Source organism: Protopterus annectens, chromosome 14.part0 (assembly GCF_019279795.1).
Source record: "Protopterus annectens isolate FY-2018-M chromosome 14.part0, PAN1.0, whole genome shotgun sequence".
NCBI classification, from domain to species: domain Eukaryota; kingdom Metazoa; phylum Chordata; order Ceratodontiformes; family Protopteridae; genus Protopterus; species Protopterus annectens.
The window spans coordinates 923,007,249-923,023,689 of record NC_056748.1 but is presented as its reverse complement, the minus strand read 5'-3'; the positions used below and the strand labels follow the sequence as shown (position 1 = coordinate 923,023,689).

The following is a 16,441-nucleotide window of genomic DNA, read 5'->3' as shown; positions in this document are numbered from 1 at the left end:
AAGGGTCAGAAGAGTGGAAAGATGTGGTTCCGGAAATCCCAGGGAGCCTTGCCTGACACACGTGGTAAGTTTCCCTCCATGGGCAGAGGAGGGAACAATAACAGACGCCACCCTCATGGCAGAGGGAGTCCACAAAATCAGGGCAGCAGAGAATCTTTCTCTGACGAGCCCTTCCAGCATCCCTGAAGGGTTGCCCGGCTGTCCACCTCTGGAGGCAGTCGAGGGAAGACTATCGCTGTACCCAAGAGCCTGGCAAGACATAACACAAGACAAATGGGTACAATCTGTTATATCCGGAGGTTACAAAATTCCCTTTGTTCGCGCACCATTCTTGCCGAACAAGTCCCTTCCAGATGTTCCACCCAATCTAAGGGATCAAGCAGTTCAGGAAGTTGCAAAACTGCTAAGAAAAAGGGCCATCCTGCAAGACCCAGCAGACCAGCAAAGATCCGGAATTTACTCAAGGTTCTTTTTGGTACCTAAAAAGACAGGGGACTGGAGACCCATTTTGGATCTCAGCAGACTAAACAGGTCTGTACAAAGAACCAAGTTTTGGATGGTCATGCTACAGTCCATTTTACCCTTCCTGGGTCAGGACAATTGGATGTGCTCCATAGATCTTCAGGATGCGTACTACCACATCAAAATGGACAGGTGCTCCAGAAGATTCCTGCGCTTCCGGCTGGGAGCCCACCATTATCAGTTCAGAGCTCTGCCCTTTGGTCTCACCACATCCCCCAGGGTGTTCACTAAATGTATGGCAGTAGTTACCACTCATCTGAGATGGCAAGGATTCCAGGTGTTTCCATATCTAGATGACTGGCTCCTCACTGCTACCACCAGGCATCATCTTCTGCAAGCCAGAGACTATACCATACAGACATGTTTCAGACTAGGTATCACTATAAATTTTGAAAAATCTGCTTTGTCGCCTTGTCAGTCTATCACCTTTATAGGTGCAAACTTAAATACAAAAGACAGGTCAGCCAGCCTTCCACCAGACAGGGTGTTAGTTATTCGGCAGCATGTCCAGGTCTTGTTAGGTTGCAAGAGAATTCAAGCCAGGTTCGTTCTTCAAACCCTGGGTCTTATGGCAGCGGCAATCATACTCGTCCCTCTGGCCCATTTCCACATGAGGATTCTCCAGTGGCTCCTTTTCACCCAATGGTCCTTTCAGCAGCTTCCCATGTCTCACATGATTATCATCACAGAAGCATGCAAAAAGCACCTTGCGTGGTGGATGGTCTCCCCATCAGTACCCCTGGGCAGACCATTTGTACTTCCCCCTCCAGTTGCTATGGTAACCATGGACGCCTCCCTGATCGGGTGGGGGGGGCATTATCAGGGCAGAACAGTCCAAGGCACCTGGCAACCTCAGGAGTACCATCTGCACATAAACGTCTTGGAGATGAGAGCAGTGCTTTTAGCGTTGCAAGCTCTTCAGGACTCTCTTCCTACAGGGACAGTTGCAATTCAAACAGACAATATGTCAGTTGTATGGTACATCAACAAGCAGGGCGGAACCAGGTCCTCCCCCCTATGTCGAGAAGCACTCAGAGTCTGGCAGTGGGCGATCTCTTCCCAACGGTTTCTGACTGCAATGCATATCCCTGGGAAATCCAACGTCATAGCAGACAGACTGAGCAGAACTATTCTGATGCCTCACGAGTGGTCTCTGAATCAAGTAGTGGCGTGGACCAAATCTTCCACAAATGGGGGCAACCTTGCTGCGACCTCTTTGCCACCCCCTTCAACAGCAAGTGCAACAACTTCTTCTCTCTCCTTCCACATCCAGAGTATTCCCCCAGAGACGCTCTAGTCCATGATTGGCGTAAGGGACTTCTATATGCATTTCCCCCGTTTCCTCTAATTCCCAAGCTGATACAGAAAGCTACCGTATTGGGTTGCAAAATTATCCTCATTGCCCCGTACTGGCCTCGACAAATATGGTTTCCGTTCCTGCATCATTACCTTATCGAGCAGCCTTGGACTCTGGAACCAATTCCAGACCTTCTGATCCATCAATCGGGTGGGCTGCATCACTCCCTACAATCTCTGAAGCTCTTGGCTTGGTTGCTCCACTTCCAACCCTAGCCAGGCTTCCGGATATCTCCCAGTCAGTGCGTGAAATCATTTTATCATCGCACAAGTCTACCATTAGAAAAACTTATGCTAGTAAGTGGAAACGTTTTTCTTCCTGGGCAGAGGCTTAGAATATAGATCCTTTTTCAGCCCCTGTTCATCACATCTTGGAATTCCTTGTGGAGCTTTTTCATGCTGGCTCCGCTTCGGCTACAATTAGAGTGCAGTTAGCCGCAATTTCAAATTTTCACATTGGCCTTTCAGAAAGTAGTATAATGTCTCATAAGCTTTGTAAGGCCTTCCTCAAAGGAACCACTCTGCTCAGGCCCCCGATTAGAGATCCTCCACCCCCCATGGGATCTGAATTTGATTCTAGCCTCTCTAATTTTGCCCCCCTTTGAACCTGCAGCTTCCTGTTCGTTGAAGTTTTTATCGTGGAAAACACTTTTTCTGGTAGCAATCACTTCAGCCAGACGAGTTTCCAAGCTGCAGGCTCTTTGTATACGTCCCCCCTACCTAGTGTTCTACAAAGACAGGGTTGCTCTTAGGACTAATCCATCCTTCCTTCCTAAGGTCTCTTCTGAGAACAACTTGGATCAGTCCATTGACCTTCCTTTGTTTTTTCCCAACCATTCCAACAGGGCAGAATATGTTAGATGTTCACAGACAACTGCGGTTTTATTTGCACAGGACTAAGGCCTTCAGAAAATCGGATCAGCCTTTCCTCTCTTATGCAGAGGGCAAACAAGGTATACCAGTATCAAAAGTAACTTTATCCAGGTGGCTGACTTCTGTCATTATTTTTATCTATCAGCTGAGGAATAAACAATTGCCTGTTAAACCAAAAGGGCACTCCACCAGTGCATAAGCCACTTCGGTCGCTTTTCAAGCTAGGTTGCCCATGGAATCTATTTGTGCACCAGCTATGTGGGCAAAACCTCATACTTTCATCTCACATTATAAGTTGGACGTGATTTCCAGGAGCAGAGCTGATTTTGGTTCCACTGTTCTGAAGAGTTTGTTCCATTGAGCCACCCAGGATATTAGGTGCTAGGGTCTCTGTCCCAACCAGCAAGAATGAAGGCGAGATAGACAACTTAACATAAAGAAGTTGTGTACCTACCATAACATTCCATGTTAGTTGTCTCCTCTCACCTTCTTTCTTGCACCCCCCCCCTCCATCCCCCTATCGTACTAGACCGAGAAGAGTTTCTTTATAAGATTGCTCAGGCTGAGCCTTCTCTGGCTATCCCACGCTACCTAGTAGTCTTTATAGTTGGGCTTATGTATGATAGGATAGGATTCCTTCATTATTTTGTCTGCTGTTCGTCTTACCAAACGAGATCTGGGTATCTAGCGCCAGGCACCATGGGATATGGGGAGGCCTCGAGCCAGTTTGCAGCTCTCGAGCTTTAGAAGATAGCCGAGTCGGAGCCGAGGATCGTCTCCGAACCCAACCAGCAAGAAAGAAGGCGAGAGGAGACAACTAACATGGAACGTTATGGTAGGTACATAACTTCTTTTTTTGTGTAGTCCTCCCCCTGAGAGATTTACCAGAGAATCCTTAAGGGCTTTGCCTGCCTGTTCATCTCTGGAGGCAGTCTAAGTTGAGTATCTCTCCATTCCAAAGAATGGCAGATAATAAAGTAGGGCAGACGTTTCAGAAAAGTAATAGAGGCTACATGATTCCATTATCTCCTCACAGGCTACATTGTGTTTCACTTCCAGCTGTCCCATGCCATCAAGAAGTGACTATCTAAAAGGTGGCAATCCTCTTATACAAAAAGAGTCATCCAAGAGGTCCTACCTAACCAGAGAGGATTATTGGTTTATTTGTGATTCTTTTTGGTACCGAAGGCAGAGGCTCTTATGCCCTTTCAAGCCTTAAGGGGTTAGTTGTTTTACCTTTTCTAATCTCATAACAATGTTCGTAAATCTGCTTTTTTAACATTTGTTCTGTTTTTCCTACATAAAATACCTCTCACACCTGACATAATGCAGAATCTACAATACCTTTTGTTACGCAGTCAAATCTTCCTTGTAGCTCCAATTTACATTCCCTAATAAAAATGTTCACATATAAGGATGTATTTACAATAGTGGCGATCCCACAACTTTGCATCCTTCGAACTACATTTAATGTAAAAGTTTTTTCACCAAAAGGTCTCTCCAGAATGTTTTTCAAACAAACTTTTGTATACACAATACAAATGCATCCATCAAGTCTATCCCTTAAACTAACATCATCTTTTAAAATTGTCCATATTTAATCATTATTTGTTTAATCATGTTGCTTTCCAAGTGAAACCAGATAAGGGAGGGTGAATTGTGGTTATGAATATAGAGCTTTACAACAAGAAAATGTTTAATTTGTTGAATGATAATACTTATACTCTCATTTCCCTTAATGAACTGAATGGTGCTTACAACAGGATAAACATGCAGATAAAAGACTTGTTTACAGAAGGTAGGATTACCACTGACAAATTCAGCTATTTAAATGTAGTCTATCCTACTACTACTACTACCATTTTTGGCATCCCAAAAATCCATAAGCGTTTAAGAAATCCACCGATGTGCTCAATTGTGGAATCTAGGGATTGGTTACAAGTGCCTCAGCTAAATTTTTGGATGACCAGTTAAAGAATCTGTTGGAAGATGGAACGTAGGTTTATAAGGATTCTTGGGACTTTCTTAGTAGAATCAATTGGCATTTAACAAAAATGACCTTTTAGTCACAATAGATGCAAAATATTTATATACTGTTATTCTGGGGTTGAATGGTTTTGTGAGTTCCTATTTGAGAAAAAGAACAAGTAAAAATTTATTTATATGAAGAATTACTAGAATTAGTTTTAAAGACCAACTACATAATATTTGAGGGCAAATATTTTTTGCAAATGGAAGGTGTGGCCATGGGATCTAGTTGCGGTTTTCTTTTTGCTAATGTACTGATGATTTAATGAGAAAGGAACTTCCTTATTAATAGTGAATTTAAGGATTTCTATAGGATTTATACTTACTGTTTGGATGATATTTTTCTGATATGGAATGAATAGGAGGAGAAACTGAACAAGTTTTTTTATGTATATAAACCATCGTACTAAATTCTTAAAGTTTACTTCGCAGGTGGAAACATTAAAAATACCCTACCTGGATGTATTTTTAGAGAAAGATATGATTACCAACACATATGTTGCACATATTTACAGAAAACCTACCTACTCAAATACTTTACTACATTTTACCAGTGCACACTCCTTATCACAGAAAAAATAAGTTGTGAAAGGACAGTTTGTGTGTGCTGCCAGAATGGTTACTAGAGATGTTGATTTTCTGTCAGAATGTGAAACACTATGGTCTGTGTTTTCAAAGAGGGTATCCAACTGAATTTGTTAATAATTTGAAACATGAGGTAGTGCATGAGAGAAATTAAGTATTGTAATCTGATTTTAATTCAGGGCAGTAACTGTAGGGTCCCTATCAGCATCTTGAATGCTGACAATATCGAATTTGATATTGTCGCATCGAGAATGCTGAAAGGGCAGAACTTCGAACGGTTAAACAGAAGTCTCTGTAAGGAGATATTTCCATTTACCTCAATGTAGTGCGGTCTCGGAGTTGGTATATTTAAGTAGCGGGGAGTGTGGGGGGTACAGGGGGGCTTTCCCCCCTGCCTACACCCTTTAGTTTTTTTTGGGGGGGGTATTTTTTTATCGACATTCGAAAATGTAATAGGTCGATCATTTCAGTTTGACGTTTAGTGATTCGACCTATTACATTTTCGAATTGCTCATAACAATATAGTAAATAACATCAATAAAAATGTAGGTAATGAAAAGTTTAAATATGCTTGTGTGACTACCTTTAACTTGGAAAGCAACATGATTAAACAAATAATGATTAAAAATTGGACAGTTTTAAAAGATGGTGTTAGTTTAAGGGATAAATTTGATGAACGCCCCTGAATTGTGTATAAAAAAGGTTTATGTTTGAAAAATATTCTGGAGAGACCTTTTAGTGAAAAAACCTATACATTAAACATGGTTTGAAGGATGCAAAGTTGTGGGTGTTGCCACTATTGTAAATATACCCTTATATGTAAACATTTTTTATTAGGCAAAGTAAATTTGATCTGCAAGGCAGATTTCACTGAATAACAAAAGGTATATGCTGTCGTATGCCAGGTGTGCAAGGCATTTTATGTAGGAAAAACAGAATGAATGTTAAGAGTGGATTTACGAACATTGTTATGAGATTAGAAAAGGTAAAACAATTAACTTTCTTGCCAAACATATCCTGGCTTATGAAAATCATTGGCTCAGATTTGTTGTTCTTGAAAAAGTTAACCAGTACTGGGGGGATGGGCGGTCTACCTTGAAAAGGAGTTATCCAAGCCTTAATGATCATTGTTCGATCACCAGTATTTTGAGACTAAAGGCACTTCAGAGATAAATTAATTGGTTATTTGTGAGCATTTTATATTTTTTAATACATAAAAAGTTTAATTTATTTGCATTTATATATTGCTGCTACTAAATATGTTGGAAGCACAAAAAAGGGGCTTGCTTTATTTTAAGTTATTCATTGGTTCATTGGTTCATGAATTACCATGTGATATAGAGAAGATTATTTAAACCTTGCGATTTTATTAGGTTTTATCTGACGAAGTCTTGTGGATATACAGGATGAAAGCCCTTATCTTAAAGTTTTTATTCTTGTATGTTGTATTTGTCATGACTTGTGTGGATGAAAAGGACGTGCGGAAGAGTACTTAACCTATGTGCTTTGAACTTCTTCCTTTTATTTGGATTTACAAGCATTAACAAAGAATTGCAGTGGAATATTTCCCTTTGAATTTTTATCCCTGGGATAATAATTTGCCCTTTGTCATGGCCTAGTTACAAGGTGGTTTGCTACTGTTTCATGGTCATTGTAATGTAAATGATCAGTGTAGGGTGTCTTGTAGTACATCTGTAGGCATTCCTTTATCCATGAATGTAGAATGCTGTCAGATGCTTCTTTGTAATCTATCCATGCCATACTTAGATTCTTCTTCCCTTTTACAATTCTCTATTATGAATTAGTAAGCAACAAATGATCCTTTGTTCCATATGATTTAAATTGTGTTACCCTTTTGTTCTGTTGCCATAATTGAGTGTTGTTTTCTAAATTATTGTAAACTTTGTCAACATTAGTTCCAGTATATAGCTTGTATATTATTGGAAGGCAAGTTATTGGTCTAGAGTTTTTAGGATGGCTTGCAGGCTCACTGTAAAGGAGGAATATGGTATTTCCTGTTGTTAATTGGGTTGGTGTCCGCTTAGGATTTGCATACAAGCAATTCTTACTTGGGGCAAAATCTTTGTGCAAAGATCTTAATACTTTTAGCCAAAAGTTAGGTGCTATTCCCAGGCCCAGGCTTTTCCAATTAGATGCTTTTTTTATTTTATTTCAATTTCTGTGGCCATTACTTCATCTCATTTCCATGTTCTGAGGATTAAAATCTGCCATTTTTTCCAGTCCTGGCACCAATGTGTACACCTGGATTGGGTGCTTTTTTATTCTGGGACCTGTGCACCTAGCTGTATTTTGTATTTTTTAACCTACCGCTCTGCATGATATATGCTATATAAAAAAATACAGTCTATGTATCAATGTAGTCTTGGTAAGATTTTCTGAAAACAGGGTCCACCACATGAAAGTTCTCACCAAGACATGAGGATGGATTCAGTTTCAACAATACTACTCTCCATTTTCTTGCTGATTTCTTCTTCTCTTCATTGGTTCCCTGTGTAAAATTTCACAAGAGTTCTGTAGTGGATATTAAGGATTTGGGTTCCTATTACATGATCGCAGATGCATTCTGTCAAACGCATCTTGATCAAACATAAAAGAACAAAAAGGCAAAATAGCAAAGCGGCTTTTAAGCGAATTCTTTCCCGGGGAAAGAATTACACTCGGCTGCTTCTGTTACTTTGCCGATGTCCTTCAAGGATGCATCTGCAGTCATAACATATGGGTTGTCCTGCCTCAGGCAGCCCTTCGGTCGGCTGGATTCCAAAGTCTGGGTCTGGCCTCGGCTGATGTCGCACTTTCCCCGACGTCAGAGCGTCTGGGGTATAAAAGCATCAGCCGACGCCATTTTCCTCAGTCTTTCTTGCCGCGCGGTACCCGAAGCAGAAGCAGTTCGCAAGTGCCGGTCGGTCAGATCCTGTGATTCAGCTACCGAAGACTTCGAAAAAGCTAAGTACCCCATTGGGGACTCTTTCTTGCCTTAGCCGATGTCAGATAAAGTAAATAATTGTTTAACTTGTGGGAAACAAATACCTCATAAGGATTTCCACTGTTACTGCCTCCCTTGCTCAGGCCCAGACCACGACGTCTCGGCTTGTTCAGCCTGTGCTTCCTTCAACCGACGAACTCTTAGACGTTGGTCGAAGTTTACAGAGGAATTCTTTGGGGCTAATTTTGCATATAAGATGCCGTCGGAGACTCCGACATCGCATTTGGTGAAAAAACGGAAGGACAAGGACCGACACTCGCGGCCCGCGGTTTCGGCTGAAACCACGGTAAGGCCTACTGCGAGTGTCTCGGTTTCGGCTGAAACCGAGTCCTCGGAAATTCCTTTAACCGAATCCACTCAACCGACCACCGCAGCCCTGGAGGCCCCGGCTGAGTCGGCTACTGAGCTACCTACCGAAACCAGTGTCCAGGAAATGTCCGACACCATTCCTTTGGACAAGTCTACTCCTGCACGTGGTGCAGCTAGACCCCCTGCTTCCATGTCCATAAGGCTTTTTCCAGGGCTAAAGCTGCTAAACTTCCTAAAGCTTTGCCTCCCAAGACTACCTCTCGGAGACCTTCTTCTAGTTCTCAGATCCTCAGCCTTGCAGAGGATCTTATTTCTTTAATTAGAGGTTCTCAGCCTCACCCGGACAGGGGCTCTCACCCACCACCAGACAAAAGGCCCAGGACTGAGCCCTCTGACCAACACTCTTCAGATGAGTCTACGGATGAATCTGAGTTGTCAGATCACCAGGAGGAGGCTTATTCGTCCTACGAGGATTCTGATGCTGAAGAATCTATCCCTTCGGCCTCCCCTCCTGAAGAGTTTTCTTTTGGTGAGACACTACACTCCATGAGAGAACATTTTCAATGGCAGGGTCAGGAATTTTCTGATTCTAGAAAGAGATTAAGGACCTTTTTGCATTTACCTCAGCATAGGCCCTTAGCTATACCTCCTGTTTTGAATGTTATTGATGATGTGTACAATGATGTTAGTACAGCCCCTGATTCTCTCCCTCCGGCACCTGCCAAACCTGATAGATACTACAGGGTCCCGGATTCTCATTTACATCTGTACAAGGCCCATTCTGCAGACCCAGATACTATTTCTCAGGGCCCTAAAGGGGTTGCAGCTGCCACTGCCAAAAATCCTCTACCTTCTGAAAGGGAGTCTAGGGCTTTAGAGAGATGGGGAAAGAAGGTATATACTTCTGCAACTCTTTCTGTGAGGGCATTAAATTGTCAATTTCATATGATACAGTACCAAGAGTATTTGTTAGATGAATTGCATAAGAAGCTTTCTTCTTCTGAACCCCTTGACCGTAAATCCCTTCAGGATCTGGTACATAACTCACAGCAGGTTAGTAATCATTTTTTGCAGTGTGGTTAGGATGCACTGGAAGCTTCATGTAGGTCAGCTACGACTGGAGCAGTTATTCGTAGGCATGCCTGGCTGAAGGAACAATCTTTACCAGACCATGTTAAAGCTAAACTCCTGGATGCTCCAATGGAAAAACAAAAATTATTTGGTTCCTCGGCTCAGGAGGTCTTAAAGAAGTTTGAAGAAAAGGCAAAATCTGTGCAAACAGTTAAGGACTTTCTGCAAGTACAACCACCGAGATTCAGCAGAAACTGGCCTACTAAGAATTGGTCCTTTCCAGACTCGGTCAGATCCCAGAGGGGCAGGAACAGGCGTCCCAGAGGTAGAGGGCAAGCTAGAGGCTCCTACAGAGGCCGTCAATGGCAGCCTACCAACCAGAGAGGTAGTGCAGGAACAGCAACAACAACTACTACACCTGGACAGACTCAATGACTTTCCTTTGATTCCACCTACCAGGGCTCAATTGGAAGCACCCTTGGGCGGAAAGCTTTCTTTATTCTCAAAAAACTGGCATTATATTACAAGGGACACATGGACACTGCAAATAATAGACAAAGGATACAGGTTCCACTTCCACACTTTGCCAAGAAGAAACGGAATGCCAAACCTGCCACCAAATCAGAGGGCAGAGGCTTTAAAGCAGATCAACAACTTAATTCAAATGAAAGCCATTGAAAAGGTACCTCTTTCAGAACAAGGCCAAGGATTCTACTCCAGATTATTCCTTGTTCCAAGAAAAGAAAATCAATGGAGGCCTATTCTCGACCTGTCCGCACTGAATACTTACCTCATTGTGCCAAAATTCAAGATGCTGACCCTACAGCAACTTCTTCCCATGCTGGGCAAGGAGTCTTGGCTGGTGACTCTAGATCTCAAGGAGGCATACCTGCATGTCCCTATTCGACAAAGTTGCAGAAGACACCTCAGATTTCTTGCAGGATCAGAGCATTATCAATTCTCAGCATTGCCCTTTGGCTTATCTACTGCGCCCAGAGTATTCACGAAATGCCTGGCATCAGTAATTGCACACTGCAGACTTCAGGAGATTCAAATCTACCCATATCTGGACGACTGTCTTATACAAGCGGACAAGAAAAATTTGATAAAGGACTTGGCCTATGCCATCCACCTACTACAGGCCTTGGGATACACAGTCAACATCCAAAAATCAAGACTTGTTCCATCCCAAAGGATAACCTTTTTGGGTGCAGATCTAGACACAACCACCCAAATGGCCTTTCTCACAGAAGAAAAACAAAAACAACGTCCGGATTACTTCATGAATCTGACAAGACAAACTCAGCTAACTGCAAGGAAAATCCTGCAGGCCCTGGGTTACATGGCATCCTGCATAATTCTGATTCCACAAGCCAGGCTGCATATGAGAAAATTACAATGGTACCTAAGGAGTGTATGGTCTCAGCACAGTCACAGTTTGGAAACTTTGATACCAATCATGCCTTGCCTTCAAAAGGAATTCCTGTGGTGGGCTCAAGCCTGCCAGTTCAACAGAGGGTTGCCTTTCAACAAACCAAAAACAAAACAAACCATCACCACTGACGCTTCAGACCGAGGATGGGGAGCACACATGGAGAGCAAATGTATCCAAGGCCTATGGTCTCAAGGGCAGCTGTGCATGCACATAAACCAAAAGGAAATGCTGGCAGTGATACACGCAATCGAGGCCTTCAAACCTTTCCTCCATCAAGGCCATGAATCTATGGGAACTATGCTTGAAACTCAATATCCAACTACAGTCCCAGTTCGTGCCAGGGAAAGAAAGTGCACTGGCAGACAGCTTAAGCAGAACTACCATGGATGCACACGAATGGATGCTGCACCCAGACATCTTTCTACTCATAACAAAAGCATGGGGAAAGCCGGAGATAGATTTGTTCGCCTCACCCCACAATCATCAACTGAAGACATTCTGCTCAAGGTCATACCACCCACAAGCTTGGAGGGTGGACTCTCTCTCTTTCAGCTGGAAAGCTCTAAAAGTATATGCCTTCCCACCTCTCCCATTAATGTCCAAGGTTTTACTGAAGATCAGGGCAGAACAGCCAAGAGTGATTCTGATAGCTCCAGACTGGCCAAGGCAGCACTGGTACCCACTATTGAGGAGCATGTCACAGACAAAACCATGGCCTCTCCCCCTATGGCCTCTTCTTCTGACACAGAACAATTTCAAGATCATGCATCCCAACTTGAAAACATTGCAGCTAACTGCCTGGAAAATTCCATAAACCCCCTCAAAATAACTTATCACAGAGAGTAAAGGACATTATTATGGAAGCTCACCGGCCTTCCACAAGGAAGACATACTCAGCAAAATGGAAAAGATTTCTCATTTGGAACACAACAAAAGGCTTAGATGTGACAGTGGCGAGCATGACACATATTCTGGAATACTTAGCAGAATTGTTCCACAATGGCCTGTCCTATTCTTCCATTAAGATTCATGCCTCAGCAATTTCAGCAGAATACAATGTTGATCAACCTATCTTCTCGCACCCTCTCCTCAGGCAATTTCTGAGAGGAATCAAAAACATCAATCCTCCAAGGAAACCTCCTTTACCTACTTGGGATCTCAACTTTGTGCTGGAGAAACTAACACTTCCTCCCTTTGAACCAGCAGCATTGGCGGATCTACAGTTTCTGTCTTGGAAAACTGCATTCCTTCTGGCCATAACTTCAGCAAGAAGAGTATCTGAGTTACAAGCTTTAATGGCAGTACAGCCATTTCTTATCTTCCATCAGGACAGAGTTTCACTAAGAACCAATCCTGCTTTTATGCCAAAGGTGGTATCTAGGGTATCCCTGAACCAAGCTATTCACTTGCCTACATTCTTCCCAAATCCACAAAATAAAGGGTAAAAACTTCTACACACTCTGGATATACACAGACAACTACGCTACTACTTGGACAGAACTAAAAGTTACAGAAAGACTGACCAACTCCTTGTAGCATATGCTGCTGGGGTACAAGGAAAAGCAATTTCCAAACAGACAATTTCAAAGTGGATAGGAAATTGCATTCGATTTTGTTACTCCTTTCATGGAAAGACGGTTCCTGCAAACATCAGGCCTCATTCCACGAGGGCTACAGCCACCACTACAGCCTTCCTAAGAGGGGTGGCTACCAAGGACATTTTAGAAGCTGCTACATGGAGCTCCATGCATACATTTGCCAAACATTACAATTTACCTTTATACTCCAGATCCAGAGCAGGTTTTGCTACAGCAGTCCTGCAGGGTATCTTAACTACACCATCCTTTTCTTAGTACCTCCTCCCCCAGATTGGCTATGGTATTCTACCCATATGTTATGACTGCAGATGCATCCTTGAAGGACATAGTACAGTTTTGTACCTACCATAAATGTAGATGTCCGATAGGTATGCATCTGCAGTCAGGTTTACCTTCCCTCCTTCCCCTCTGTGGTATTCCTAGGGTACTTACCCCTCCATTAGCTAGCTGGGGGATCTATTATGGTGTATTTGTTTGTATATATATGTGTATATTTTTTGGAAAATGTTTGGAATTTATTGCATTCCTCCAAATTTGGCCTTCCTAGAGGGCACTTGGCATCTGGGGCAAGAAACACTGAGGAAAATGGCGTTGGCTGATGCTTTTATACCCCAGACGCTCTGACGTCGGGGAAAGTGCGACATGAGCCGAGGCCAGACCCAGACTTTGGAATCCGGCCGACCGAAGGGCTGCCTGAGGCAGGACAACCCATATGTTATGACTGCAGATGCATACCTATCGGACATCTACATTTATGGTAGGTACAAAACTGTACTTTTTTGGCACTGTAGTGCAATCCTGGAGTTGGTATATTTAAGTAGGTGGGTGGGGGGGTGAAGTCCCCCATTTTATGTAATGTTTTGAAGTTATTTATTTATTTATTTATTTTGGAACAGCGATTTTTTTCCAAGGGAAAAAAATCGCTGTTCTGAGGTTTTGACATTGTAAGCTTTTGCTTACATGGGGTCGATTAATCATCGTTTGCTTTTTTAAGCATTCAGTGGTGTAATATAGACCCAAGGATTCAGTAATGTCCGTCTTAAAATCCTCTTTCTCAAGCTGTTCTTTCCTGAGCATGTCATTTAAGCCTCTTCTGGTTGTTAAGGTCAAGGCAATCTAACAAAGGCTGCTCCTTTCCCCTCCTCTCCCCCACTGTCATCGTACCATGGATGCTGTAAACCACTAGTGGCCGCCAGGACTACTGTATGTGTTTCCACTCACTGAAGTTTTTACAGAAAGCCAAATGTGCAGGACCAAAATCAGTTTCACAGCTCCATTCTGGTCGCAGTTATGGTTTCCCTGGTTATGGCCTCATTTAGTAAAGAAACCTCACCCAGGCTTGCTGCTTCATCTGCACCTGTTTTGCTTCAGACTTATTGCATAGTCTCTCCTGTTGTATTTATGGCCAGGTATTCAGTCCAAAAACCCACTACTAGAAAGACAAAGGAAAGTGGATAAAATTCTCTATCTTTGCAACTCAGCAGGGGATAGATTCCTTTATGACTTGTAGTCCTGACATTCTACAATTTTTAGCTACTATCTTATTTAATGGACTGAACTACTATAACTTTGGGGGCACATGTAACTGCCATCTCTAATTTTCACCAGGAACTCAGTTTATCCTTTCTAGCATGCCTGAAGCTGTATGAGAAGCATATCTTCTGATACCATTCTTTAGAGATCCTCTTCCCCTGACTATCTACATTTCACAGTAGTGGAATTAATACTTCTGCCCTTTGAACTAGATGCCAGGATAGATCTGAAATTCTTATCTTGGAAAGTACTGATTTTTGGTAGCAGTTACCTCAGATAATGGTTTTGGAGCCATTACTGCTCCCTGTAGGTATTTTTTTCACAGTTACAGACTCTACTTGAAAACTGACCCAGCTGTTATGGCCAAAGTAGCATCAGATATGAATAATTCAATCTTTAGGTATTTTTTTTCCAACAAACGCATATGCAAATTACATTCCCAGAATGCACACAGACAACTAAGATTTCTTCACAAAACCAAAGATCACAGAGAGGATGACATGCTTTTTCTGTGTTTTGCCCCAACCACAGTGGGTCAAAATATGTACATGGCCGCTCTGTTTATGTGGCTATCTGAAAGCATTTCCTTGTGGTATTACAGTAACCATAAGGCTTTACCAGGCAAATCAAATGTTCCTTCCACAAGGGCAATTTCAACTTCACTGGGCTTTTTCAGGAATTATTCTGCAGATGATATTTGTGCTCCTGCAGCATGGGCTTCACTGCACACTTTTGATAGACAGTATAAGTTAGATGTTATCTGTAGATCTAGGTCAACCTTTGGACCCACAGTCCTCTGTGATATTCTACAGTGCAGCCACCCAAGACTAGTAGCTGTGGACTTGTCCTAACTATGAATGGATCACGCAAGGTAAAAATTTTACATACTTACCATGTTGGTAGATCTTTATGCTTCATATCCACCCACTTCAACATCCCCCCATGTCTGCCCCTTCTTATTGTTAACACACCCCTTTGTAGGGGCCTAGCGGAAGGTGTTGATACACAGGACATCTGTTATCTATAGGCATATAAAATATATATAGGTAGGGAGCCTTGCAAACAAAATTGATCTAGGGCGATAAAGTGTGTTGGACTGTGAAGCAAGGGGGACCATCTAAGCTTGGGAAAGTGTTATAGATACTAGTAAGACTGTTGCGTGCAGCAACCATTCCAAATTTTTAGTGGCAGACATGGATCATAAAGCTGTAATAGCATTGTGATACATAATTAAAATTAATTGCATCCAGAATGTATTTTTTCCAAAGCTTTCAGTGATTAAATTCATTGTAATGTGCAAGGGAGCTAATCAGTCATGGTTTGTGTTGATTGTGTTTTGTTTTTCCTTCAAAACCAGGGATATACAGCAAGAAAACTTCAAGACAAATCATAACAGCTGGCTTCGTATCTCCTTTGTGTACAATCACTATCTCTTCTTTGCCTGCATCTTTGTAGTCATTGTGGCGATTATCCTGTACATCTTGCGACTGAGAAGAATCCACCACCGTGCCCTGCACACCAGTACATTAGACTTGCTGTGGGTTGAAGAAGGAGATACACATACCACAGCACTCCCATAATAAAAAATCCATCTTTGTAAATCAAGATTGCATTCCAGAACAGTACTGTGAAGCAACTTAGATGAACAGGAAAGAGAGCAAATGTGTATGTCCATTTTAATTTGTAAAATCTTGCTCAGTGGCAAGACAAATAAAATAGGGGCATTGAAGTATTCCTCCCTTATCAACTTTTCTCACGTGCGTGCTGATGTGTTAATTTTTCTGTTTCCTTCACCATCAGAATGGCAATTTGTGACTTGATTATTATGAGCAGATGTGAGGCACAAATATTTTTGTTTTATAATTTAAGAGATTAGGACACTGCCTTCCCAAATGCACTGAATACTCCAGTCTTCACCCACAAGAAAGACATGTTACTTATAATCTTGTACAATAGAGGTACAGTCTTTGTTGTACATTTACTTTCAAGGCTTATCTCACTGTAATGTTTTACTGATCTTTATCAGACGCTGTCTTTACAAGTCCTGTCATTCTAGCAGAACTCAGAAGTGCACATGTTAGTGCCAGTTGATAAACTACTGTCTTGGTTAAACTCAAAATCTGAAAA

The 16,441-nt window shown here is 42.2% G+C and overlaps 1 protein-coding gene across 2 annotated transcripts in view; it reads left to right on the top strand.

The window, feature by feature from the left end:
* The window catches only part of ENTPD7 (ectonucleoside triphosphate diphosphohydrolase 7), a 1,330,884-nt gene extending 1,314,818 nt beyond the window's left edge, over nt 1–16,066 (top strand). For both annotated transcript variants that reach the window (XM_044056723.1, XM_044056722.1), the window contains one exon: nt 15,672–16,066. In XM_044056723.1, coding sequence (XP_043912658.1) covers nt 15,672–15,894 — 223 coding nt within the window. In that variant the 3' untranslated portion in view covers nt 15,895–16,066. The remainder of the gene's footprint in view (nt 1–15,671) is intronic.
* Nucleotides 16,067–16,441: the final 375 nt, after the last annotated feature.